The sequence below is a fragment of the Akebia trifoliata genome, chromosome 1 (genome assembly GCF_017979445.1).
Source record: "Akebia trifoliata isolate Shusen 1 chromosome 1, ASM1797944v1, whole genome shotgun sequence".
NCBI lineage: Eukaryota > Viridiplantae > Streptophyta > Magnoliopsida > Ranunculales > Lardizabalaceae > Akebia > Akebia trifoliata.
In genome coordinates this window covers 1,082,765-1,095,248 of record NC_141375.1, presented here as the reverse complement: position 1 = coordinate 1,095,248, position 12,484 = coordinate 1,082,765, and the positions used below count along the sequence as shown (strand labels likewise).

The window sequence follows — 12,484 nt, the reverse complement described above, 5'->3', positions numbered from 1 at the left end:
TCAGATCTTTTTTTCATCACTTTTCAGGTCCACGAGCCGCGCGAGAAACGGAAAACGTAATAAAAAAACGATAAATTAAAAACTAGACGTTACATTTCTCTTTTGAAAAACACAATTTCGAAACCTAGACGCTCTTCGTAACGCTCCAATCCATCATTCTTTTTGCAAATGTTTACAAGCATTCACTCTTATTTTCGTTTTTCACAGTTCTCTACGAAGTTTCATTTGTTCGAATTCGAATTTCGCGTCAAAAACATCTCATTTGGCCGAATTTCGCCGTGTCCGTCGGCATTTTTGGATTTTGAAAGAACGTGCGCCTCTCGATCGCTACATTTCGAAGGGTTTTGAATTTGAATGTAAATAATTTAATTTTTACTTTTTCTTGTGTTCTGGATTTGTTGATGTTCAATCTGAGGTGATATTTGTTGTTTTGAAATGAAACATAATCGAGGAGATTAGGATTTCAGATTTAAGTGAAGGAAGTCAAGAAAGCTCGATTTTTCTTGAAGGATCGGTTCTTTTTGATTGCTACATTTCAAATTTTTGAATTTTACTGTTACTCCTCACATGTTCTGGATTTGTTGTTGTTCATCTCAGGTGATTTTTGTTGATTTGAAATAACACAAAATTTGAGGAGATTAGGATTTTGGATTCAAGTGAAAGTAGTCAAGAAAGCTCGATCTCTCAAAGAATTGATTCTTTTTCTGTGTTTCAGTGCTCTTCTTTTTTAAATGTGATCTGTATTGAATTGAAATGAGATATGGAAAAGTGATTCTTTAAATTCTTTTGGAGAAAGTTTTGTTATTTTTTTAAGGTCTATTTGAAATTTTGATCAGACGATCACCCTTTTTACACGAAGAATCTCTTTTTTTTTATCATAAGTTCTGGAAAAATTAGTTAAAAGGTTTATTATTATTTTTTTATGAGTTATTGTTCCCTGTAGTCCTTACTGACGGTGGATCTAACTTTCATTCTTATGGATTTTAAAGTCTATGGCCTGTTTGGATGCCCTTTTTTTTTGTCAGAAAAAGAAATGATAATTAGTGCTTAAGAAAAGAACTTAAAGTTGTCATCTTTTGGCACACAAGTTGCTTATTAAATGTTTTCTTTTTTGTTTCCCATATTCTTTGGAGAACTTGGGAATCTGTTCCCTTTGATTTTGGAAGTCTTTGTTGTATGTGTTATTTGCTTATCTTGAATCTAACTTGAGAGTCTCTTATTGGTTTTTTATGCCAACATGTGTCAAATTTATTACATTTTGGTGGTCAATTTCTATTTTTCTATCATGATCTAAATGCTCAAATTTTCATCACAGTCATTCTTTAAAATCAATAGAGATGATTAGAACACCCACCACACCGGCATCAAAGGTCGAGAGAACTCATGTATCAGTTACACCTGGAGGAACCAAGTCTCGCGAGGAGAAAATATTTGTTACAGTCCGAGTGAGGCCTCTGAGCCGTAAGGAGCAGGCAATGAATGATCAAGTTGCTTGGGATTGCACAGATGAACACACCATTTTGTTTAAAAACATAAAGCATGAGCGGTCTATTGTCCCATTCACTTTTGGTAATAATTATATCTCCCTTACTATTGCACAATCAAGCAATTGTCCACGTAGAAATCTTCTGATTTAAGTATGTTTTCTGTTTAGAGTTTCAAATTGTTTACAACATTGATAAAAGCTTTTAATGTATTTATTTCTTTTTTTTACTCTTTAATGTCTCTGTGTTACAGACAGAGTATTTGATCCAACTTGCCTAACTCAGAAAGTTTATGAAGAAGGGGCTAAGGACGTTGCATTATCAGCCCTTACAGGAATTAATGGTAAGTAGAGATGCTCATATATAAATGGCGAATTCAAATTATTTCTTCCTTACAGTAGGTGTGTTATACATGTGGACAGTCTTAAGAGTCGACCCATTTCATCTTTTGCAGCAACAATATTTGCGTATGGACAGACTAGCAGTGGTAAGACATTTACCATGAGAGGGATTACTGAAAATGCTGTCGAGGACATATATGAGCACATTAGGAATGTAAGTGTTTTTTTTTTTTTTTTTTTGGTTGACAAATAAGCAGTTTAGTGGTTAGTAATTAGTGGCTGTAGATGGGTTTTGAACCTAGGCCATGGTATCAAAACTCAGACTTTACCAACTTAGCAAGTTGACAAATTAAGAATGTAATTTTTAGTTTATACTCAATGTTGTTAAAACAATCCTGGGTAGACCTGTCTTTTTTTTTTGTTTTTTTTGTTTTTTTAATTCTATGAAATACAGTCACAGAAAATTGAATGAAGACTCATTTATCTGACCCCATATTTTTGGGATAAGGCTTTGATGACGATGATGAAAAAATGTAGTCATGGTTAATTGTCAAGTTTAATGATTGGATTCAATCCTGCCATCTTATGATTTTACAATTTTCAGTACATTTTTTTTTAAATTTAGTATTTTTTTCTTTCCGTTGCCAAACTTTGTCTTTTCTACAAACTAGTGTCTTTTTGTATTTGGAGACTTCATCTTATGCTTGCGATTCTTTCCAATAAGAACTCTTAATTTTTATTTATTTTTTATTTTGACATGCTTCACAGACTCCAGAGAGGGATTTTATTTTAAAATTTTCTGCCTTGGAGATCTACAATGAGACAGTCATGGACCTGTTGAATCGGGAATCTGGTCCTCTTAGGCTTCTGGATGATCCCGAGGTATTTTCTACTGGACGTTTGAGATTCAGACAAGTCCTTTTTGGTATCCAAGTTGTTTTACACTCTTCCTTTGAATGCAGAAAGGGATAATTGTAGAAAAACTAGTTGAAGAAGTAGCTAAGGACAGTCGGCATTTGAGAAGCTTGATTGGAATATGTGAAGGTATGCAACCTCGTCTGCGAGTTTATGATCATGATATGTTATGTGATAATGCTTGAAAAAACACAAGAATTCATGCTTCCTCACCCATCCACCTGGAAAGTATGTATGGTAGTTTGAACCAATCAGTCATTTGCACCAACCTCAGATATCTTCCAGCCCACAAATATGGTAATAAAGAGACTTTTCCCCGAGTATCTAAGTGTAATAATTACCACTATAGATGGTTAGGACTTAAGACCATCAATAGAGTTGAGGTTTTTTTCTTAATATATATTTTTTATGCTTAATCCAACTGAATTGTGTCTACTCAATGCGGATCATGTATAGATGAGAAAAGATAAAATTCATGCTGCATTTTGTTAACAAATATGCTTTTTTATCATCTAATGTTTATTTAACCTGATATTCACCAATAACCACAATTTCTATTTGCAGCTCAAAGACAAGTGGGTGAAACTGCCTTAAATGACACAAGTTCGAGATCACATCAGATAATCCGGCTGGTGGGTTTAATTAATTGGTTCAATAAATTAGGCAGTAGTCAAAAATGTGACGCACCATCATGCTTCCTCCCCAATCATTTATCTGTGGGCCCCACCTAGTATACCTTGTGTACCAAAAGTCGGTCCAAGCCGATCTTTCTACCATCATTTAAATGGAGTTTTCCTGCCACAGTGCCATCCAACCAATGGACCAGAAAATGTACAGCTTGTTGGATTGTTAGGCTTTTGGGTTTCTAGTATTCTAAGTGATTTTTGTTTTGATTTACATTCCTTGTTCTACTGCCATGTGGATGATGAATGAGGGAGGAAGCATGAAGTTTCATGTTATGCACATTCATGCACAAGGCTAACATCTTCTATGCGCTATTTTTGCTATTGATTTCAGACTGTAGAGAGTAGTCTCCGAGAATACTCCAGCCATGTAAAGTCATATATATCCACTCTGGTATGTTTTCCCCTTTTCCGTCTTTATATGAAACTCATGAATTTAGAATTTAATGATGTTAACTAGGTTACTGGAAAATTTGCAGAATCTTGTGGACCTTGCTGGAAGTGAGCGAGCTTCTCAAACAAGTGTGGTTGGTATCAGACTGAAGGAAGGTTCTCATATTAACCGCAGCTTACTGACTCTTACAACAGTGATAAGGAAACTCAGGTCAGCTAGTGGAAAGATTAAAACTCAATAGAAATTTCTTTAGGACTAACATACCCTACTAAAAAACAAGTAATGGATAAGCAAAAAATATAAATGGCTTCTTTGTCACTTGAATTCTGATCTGAGAGTAGAAAGCTTTCCTAAGAGATTTTGTGGACAAGATTGTGTACTATTGAGAACCCACAATGTTATCAAGTTATATACTGTGGTGATATGCGATATCCCTCTATACAATTAGTAACTAAAATGTGTTTATTACTAATTGTTATTCACTGTTAGTAGAGATTATAGAGTTCTTTGTCTTATTCCGTTTTATCTATTTACAGCGGTGGAAAAAGGAGTGGTCACATACCATACCGGGATTCAAAGCTTACACGCATACTGCAGCCTTCACTAGGGGGGAATTCTCGAACTGCGATCATATGTACAATGAGCCCAGCTTTAAGTCATGTGGAACAATCTAGGAACACACTTTCTTTTGCAACTCGTGCAAAGGAAGTCACTAACACTGCCAAAGTAAACATGGTATGCATTACATAACAAGGGGTATTTCAATTTTTAAGGATTTTCTTCTTGGACTTGAGCATCAAACACTTATTTAGTTTCCATAATTGGTTATCTTCCCTCTGGTTTTCTGAATCTATGTTGTATCTTGTGTTTCTCTAGATGTGTCTTGTATATTTGTACTCAGGATACGTTCTTAAGCAATGGCTAACAGAATGTTCTCTTAGTCACCTTAGTTATGGCCATTTGCCAGTTTGATAGGAGTCCAAACACACTAACAGGATCTCTCCTGGGAGATTGCAATGAAGGAAATAAGCTGATTGGATGTCTTACACAGAAACCATTAACTCCATTACTAGATCCATTTACAATCCATTTTTCATGAATGCATTGTTTATGATTTTAGGTTTTCTTAGTTTCTCCATTCATCCATCTCAGCATCTTCATCTTTACTATGCTCATATTTTGATCATCTTTCTTGATTGCTCATCCAGCTCCATAAATCATAGCTGATCATGTTGCTCTTTCGCAGAAATTCCTTCTAACTTGATTGGAATGCTTTAGTCTCTTGCACTCCAAAAGCACACCTCCACTTTAACCACCACCCAACTCTAATTCAATTTGAAATTTTCTCACCAATCTTTTCATCCTTATGGATAATAGAACCAAGATAACAAGAATGTTTAGTTCAAGGTACTTTCATGTCATCTGTTTTCATTAGTACATCATCCTTATGTGTCTAGAATAAAGTCGCACGCCATATATTATGTCCTGGTCAATCATACTCTGAAGTAGTGGTAGTCTCACTCTTATTGACTAGTATATTATATCTTTGCTAATAACATGCACAGTTACTTCACCTATAACTAGATACAGAAAAAATGTTTAGTTACTTCTTTATAAATTGATAAAAAAAAATTTATTAGTAGATGAAAAAAATATGGCTTAGGTATAATTCAACTGTAATTGGGAACTCATTTGTATCGTCACCATTTGTGTTCACACTAGTTGTCGCTTGCTCATACATGTCCTTATCTTTTCTTGTATCCACTTGGCTCTGTCTTTCCCTATATCCCTTGAATGAATTCTATTGTATGTTTATTCTAATTCAGTAAAAACCATGTGGAGTTCCTATCGTCTCCAAACTCTTCCATTGTTTGTCCAACTAGGAATATTTCCTTGATGATTGGCATCCCTAACAAAAAATGAACTAGTTCTAAGATATCCTTGTTTATTGTCTTAATCTTTGTTCCATCCCTATTTCCACAGTTTTATAATATGGCTCATGAGTTTTATGTCTCCAAGGTTGGTGCAACTCTGTAGCTCTTTTTATCATTTTTTTATATAGGTATTGTTATAAATTCTCTCCATTTATTGTTTGCTTTCTAAGTCTAAATTATTATCAACCTAGTTAGCCATGACAATACAGTTTTTTCATGCATTATCGGACCATGTGATTCTAAAGCACTATGTCCCTTCATCTATGTTAAAGTTTCATTCACTTATGGTATCTAATTCTAAAAATGTATATGTGCCCAACTTTCCTTCATATTTATTGAAGTTGCTTTCACTTCTAATACCTAATTCAACAAAAAATGTGTGTCGCACCTCTTTCATCTTCTGCTAATATTGCTTTCACTTATGATGCTCTGATTCTACAAAATTATGTGTGCTCTTTAGTCTCTAATGCATTTCATCCTAGTCCTAAGCTTCCTCACAGTCTTTTACTAATTTCTGCAAATAACTCCACTTTTTTAAATCTTGCCATTGTTTACCAAGGCTCTCTTATTGTCTCCCTTTACACATCAAATATGATATAAAGCTTTAGTTTGCATCTCTGTTATTCGTGAGAACTTATAACATCGTCCTTATCCTCTATAGTTCCCAACCTAGCTATTTCATTGATAATACGCCTTAGCTTCACTGCCACTTTCTTTGCTTACCATAGATATTTAATTGCATTTATGATTTCTTTCATTGAATGGACTTTCTTTTGATCAGGTTGTTGCGGAGAGGCAATTAGTTAAGCATTTGCTGAAAGAAGTGACAAGACTTGAAGCAGAGCTGCGATCTCCAGAACCCTCTTCATCTTCGTGCTTAAAATCCCAATTAATAGAAAGAGAGTTGAAAATCCAGCAGGTATGATAATGCATATTTAGTATGAAATAATTTAACAAGGAGACTCTATTATGAAATAATTTAACAAGGAGACTCCATTTAGGATATTAGAAGTTAAGTCCATTAAAAGATTTTTTCGTGCCACAAGTATGAAATGTTCATCTACCTATTAGAAGACAATTGACATTTCCATTGAATTTGTTTTTTTTCTTTGGTGGAGCTTTTGATGTGCAGATGATGTTGGAAATGGAAGAGCTGAAGCGTCAGAGAGACCTTGCACAATCCGAGCTTGAATCAGAAAGAACAACGCATAAGAAGCAAAAGGTATGAATTACTTGTCTTCTATTTAGTCTTTATTTATGTTGTTTTATATAACTTTGTTATTTATATCTTTCAGGGGTTAAACCCATTTGAGTCTTCTCGTCCTGTTGCGAAATGCCTTTCATTTTCCATCGAAAATGGGCCAGTTTTGTGTACACCCAGTTCATTGAATGTAACCGAAAACAAAGTGGGAAGGTATGCAATGTTGAGGCGATCAATTACTTCTACAGATCCTTCCATGCTTATGCATGAAATCAGAAAGCTTGACCAGCGGCAGAGACAGCTTGGAGAAGAAGCAAACCGAGCACTTGAAGTACTCCATAAGGAGGTTGCCTCCCACAGATTGGGAAGCCACGATGCCGCAGAAACCATTGCAAAACTTTTGGCTGAGATTAAGGACATGAGGGTTGTCAGTTCCATCCCCGAGGTGGTCGAAGTTAGAGAAAATACCAACCTCAAAGAAGAGATCACTCGGTTGAACTCTCAAGGAATCACAATTGCAACTCTAGAAGAGAAACTCGATAACGTTCAGAAGTCCATTGACAATATAATGATGTCTCTTCCAAATGATGGGGACACTCCCGAGTCTAAGACCCAATCATGGAAAAAGAAAATGCTTCCCTTCCCCTTAAGAAATAGCACCAACAGACCACATATAACACGGTCTCCATGCTCACCTATGTCTTCTTCTCGGAACAACACGGAGTCTGAGCAGGAGAACAAGTCCCCACTGAATGAGGATCCTGTATTTGATTGTGATACTTCACTTGAACAACGTAAAGCTACTCCTCTAAAAAGTGAAGACAGTGATGGTATCTCATCAAGGGAAGGTACACCTGTTCCACGACGATCGAATTCTGTTAACATGAAGAAAATGCAGCAGATGTTCAAGAATGCAGCCAATGAAAACATAAGGAGTATAAGAGCTTATGTGACTGAGTTGAAAGAAAGGGTTGCGAAACTGCAATACCAAAAACAGCTCCTAGTTTGCCAGGTGAGTGATGTGGATTTCTTTTATTTCATGCAGTCTTTGAGATTTCTTGATTCTTGATTTAAATACTAAATTGAATGCCAAGGAATTTATATAATTCAACTAAATTAGACTATTAAAACAAAAATCTTTTCTCTATCATTGAAATAAAACACTATCCCATACAGTAATGCTTCTATCTTACATATAATATTTTTCTATACTTTATGAAAAATCAAACTAAATCCTATAATCTAGAATTCAATTGATTTTATCATGCCCTATTAACAGTTTGCAGTCTTTACTAGGCTCTTACAACATTATAATTTTAGAGAGCTTGTATTGCCACACCAAGTTTTACTAAGAGCACCCCAAGATGTGTGCTAATTCTTTGGTGATTTCATAGAATCTCTCAAATTTCCCAACCTGGATAAAAGAGGGGGTTAAGTCAGATTGGCTAGTGGTGTAGAAACTTCTCCATCTCCTAACATGAATCCTGGTGATGATGATACTTTCGTATTCCTACAGTTACAATTATTTATTTATTTATTTACTGCTATTAGGTGTTGGAAATGGAAGATGAGGTTTCAGCCTCTGAAACCAGAGTACCAGATCAATCTCCCGTCCCATGGTGCCTAGTGTTCGAGGACCAAAGAAAGCAGATTATCATGCTATGGCACTTGTGTCATGTTTCAATAGTACACCGTACACAATTCTACTTGTTGTTCAGAGGTGACCAGGATGATGAGATGTATATGGAAGTTGAGCTTCGAAGGTTGACATGGCTGGAGCAGCAATTGTCAGAGGTTGGCAATGCAAGCCCAGCCCTCTTGGGAGATGAACCTGCAGGATCTGTTACCTCAAGGTATGTCATTGGTCCATTATCGACTTTATTAATTTTTGTTGTGTAACCCAATGTTCAGAAGCATGAACTTTGCTTGGGACTAATCTAAATATTTGGGCGAGTCGTCTTGGCCAACTTGGACAATTAGAGAGCAAGTTAGGTGGTCAATATGATCACTACAAATATTTGTATACACTCTCCAAAACTTGCTTAAATTTGTCTTGGCCAACTTGAATTTTGACAAGCTTTGGCTTGACCAGTGTATGAAATGTTTGGCTATATGCATGCTCACTTGACCATCACATTGTAGAATCAATTTTACTTACATCAGAACCAGAAATTGGCTGAAATCAGTTTCTCAAATCACTTTCCAGAAAATAGCGATTTTGGAATCAGTTTCCATAATCTGATTCTGACAATCCAAAATCATAATCTGGAATTGGAATCAGAATCTAACAATTGAAACAAACTACCCCCAGCATTAAGTGACTTGCCATGTTTTTTTAAATCTGTTTAGAATAAGGCTAGCCTTACTAACTTAGTAAGATTTGCAATCTTACTAAGGATCGTTGAGCTCACATTGTGGCATCCAAAAACATGATCCAATGCCACAGGGGATGTAGAGAACAAAATTCTATAAACTGATTTTAATTTAAAAAGATTATTTTTCACTGTTAAATTTTAATTTTAAATTTGAGAGTTTAGTGGCCGTAGACTTTGAAAACCTTGGATCAAGCCCAAGGAAAGAGTTATTTTGCTATTAAAGAAGAGATGCCGTTACTTGCAATCATATAAATGGCTGATTACTTCCTTTACATCTGAATACTGTGGGTATAACTTCTATGACTTTTTAGAGTTGTGCTGCACTGACTTTGTTCCACACTGCGCTGACATGGCTGTGCACAGAGAAGCTTAGATTTCTTTCCTCAAGATACAAGGCAAGAAATCTATGGCTGTCTGCACACTGCCACGTCAGTGCAGTGTCGTACGAAGTCAGTTCAGCATTTCCCTATTTTTGATATTATGTTGTATTTAATGTGCAGTATCAGGGCTCTGAAGCAAGAAAGAGAACAACTTGCAAAGAGGGCGAGTTCAAGACTAACAACACAGGAACTTGAAATGCTTTACATGAAATGGGAAGTCCCACCTGGTGGAAAGCAGAGGAGATTGCAGCTGGTGAACAAGCTCTGGACAGACCCACATAGCATGCACCATGTACGAGATAGCGCTGAAGTCGTGGCAAAGCTCGTGGGTTTCTGTGAATCCGGACAACAAGTGTCGAAAGAAATGTTTGAGCTTAATTTTGCACTACCTTCTGATAAAAAATCATGGATGGGTTGGAACCTGATCTCAAATTTACTAAATCTGTAACAAACAAATAAGTATAGAACTAAGAAAAACAAAGAGAAAAGCTTCTTCATGAGCTTCAATTTTTTATTTCTTTTTTGGCTCTGGCTTCTTTGTGAAACATTGTGATTTAGTAATGCATACGAAGTAGATTGCCTATAATGACATGTTGAGTGTATATCTTCCTTCACACTCAGGTGTGTCATACCCCAGTTAAGCCCCATAAATCCTTTTATATTCCTAGTTCTCCTCCTCTCCAGCAGATTGGTCTTTTGAAGTAGTTGGTTGGTTAACGAGGTGTCAGAGTGCTACATTCGTATGGGTCACGGGTTTGATTCTTTCCACTCTTATAGGGGGAGTGTTGAGTGTATATTTTCCTCTACTCTCAGGTGTTTCATACCCCAGTTAAGCCTCGTGAGCTGTGAGCCCTTTAACTGATATCTGAACTGAAAATGTACTGTTCCGCCAATATCTTTGGAATGGTACAAAACTTTGAAAATGTACCTCACCTAGGAGTCTACTTGCTCAAAACCAGCATGATTGAACAATCCAAACAACATAATATCTCGAATTATTATAATATTTACAGGGTTTTATAAATAAAAAACATATAATATTGCTGAGTAATTTTAAGTTTTGGAATAATTCACAATTTTTTCGACGCAAGAATAGTAATCTTACGTTTCTTGGATTCTTCTTGAATTTATAATTATATTTTTTTACAATAAACAATGAAAATATCTTCTATTTTTTTTTACTTGTTGTGCGGAAGTGTAACAAGAGTAAAGATAAAATAAGCAAAATGAACACACAAGATTTATGTGGTTCAGCAAATTGCCTACATCCATGGAGGAGAGGGAGAAAAAATCCACTATAACAATAAAGATTACTAACTTTCTGTCCTCAAGCACAAGGAACCTCATAGAGAAGAAAAAAAAAAAAAAAACAATCAGAAATCCTACTCAAAAATATAATATATATACCAAAAAAAAAAAAAAAATCACCTTGGGGATGCTGCCCCAAACTCTCACGTGGCCTCAATCAAGTAACCTGAGCCCACTACACATCGGGAAAGGTCCCTTTCGATACTTCCTTTCCTCTTGAAGTCCAAACCTAATAAGAATAATATACATCTTTCATCCAACACCATGAGATCTTTAGAACGATCAACCCAAATCCCATGTTTTAGAGTAATCAGGTGTGGTATCAACCGTCAAAGTTCTGATGCTTAAGTCAGATTCACATATCATATATTTTTTCCTTGATTCGCCTAAAATAACTTTTTAATCTAATTACCTCCCTTTTAAAAGTTTTCTTTTCATTATCATTTGGGTTGATGTCCCACCATATGCTTTAGGACTCGTGCCTTCCATGTATCCAAACTAGGGTTGTTAATGGGCCAAGTTTTAGCCCAATTCGGTGCGGATTAGATTTGGGTAGTTTTACTAGGTATGTTTATTATCGGGCCAGGCCTGTGTAAAGAAATTTCCGGGCCGCTCCAGACTGTTAATTGGCCCGAATACTTGCTATCGGGCCGATTATCACCCGGTCCATTGACATAACCCAATTTGCTCTCAAGAAATAGTTTCTTTCGTGAGGGCATAATGGCCATGCAAGAGAGTTTTCTTCTTTCTGACTTTTTTCAAGCCATCCGAAGATTAGAGACATTTTATTTCCACACCAACTTTTACTAAGAACACACTACAATTATATATTTACTATTGTAACGAGAGAAAGCAGAGTAAAAGTTTCAATAGCATATTTTGGATTTCAATGCCCCCAACCTTTACATTTACACTAAGTATAATGAGGGGCATTTTGGTTAAAAATCAATATAATTGCTTTCCATGACCCTAGAATCGGTTGTTGGATAAAAAACACTGACTTGCATCCTTGATGATTAAAACGATAATAAATAAATAATAATAATAATAATTAAAAAAAAAACACGACTTTACCATTCGTAACAAAAGTCGTTATTTTTATTTTATATTTTTTATTTGTGTGTGTGTGTGTGTGTGTGCGTGACTTTTTCCCATTATTTTTAACATGGATAAAAAATTAAACTTTTTCTCTCTTTTTTTAAATGTGGGATTTGATACTTAATATAATTTGGTAGTTCATAAATGTAAACATATGAGATTTGATGATAATAAATTGATTTTATGAATTTTCATTAAATATATATTTATTCATAATTTTTAATCTATTTTTTAATCTTATAGTTTTATCATTTTTTTTTTCGGTTTATTATCCATTTTTAACGTTTTTTCCAAAGTTTTCCTTTCCTGTTTTAAACTCATTCTCAACTTTATGACTATGGTTGGAGGTTGGTTAGTTTTTAAAATTACAA

The 12,484-nt window shown here is 35.3% G+C and overlaps 1 protein-coding gene across 1 annotated transcript; it reads left to right on the top strand.

Annotated features, from left to right (window-relative positions):
* The first annotated feature begins 58 nt into the window (after positions 1–58).
* On the top strand, positions 59–10,204 carry LOC147410271 (kinesin-like protein NACK2). Its single transcript, XM_086433427.1, has 15 exons — positions 59–356; positions 1,316–1,569; positions 1,738–1,827; positions 1,939–2,039; positions 2,594–2,707; positions 2,788–2,869; positions 3,305–3,372; positions 3,758–3,817; positions 3,903–4,027; positions 4,354–4,552; positions 6,533–6,670; positions 6,884–6,973; positions 7,047–7,964; positions 8,504–8,805; positions 9,828–10,204. Exons 2-15 carry the CDS (start codon positions 1,338–1,340, stop codon positions 10,153–10,155), a joined length of 2,847 nt encoding a protein of 948 aa, XP_086289553.1. The 5' UTR covers positions 59–356; positions 1,316–1,337; the 3' UTR covers positions 10,156–10,204.
* Positions 10,205–12,484: the final 2,280 nt, after the last annotated feature.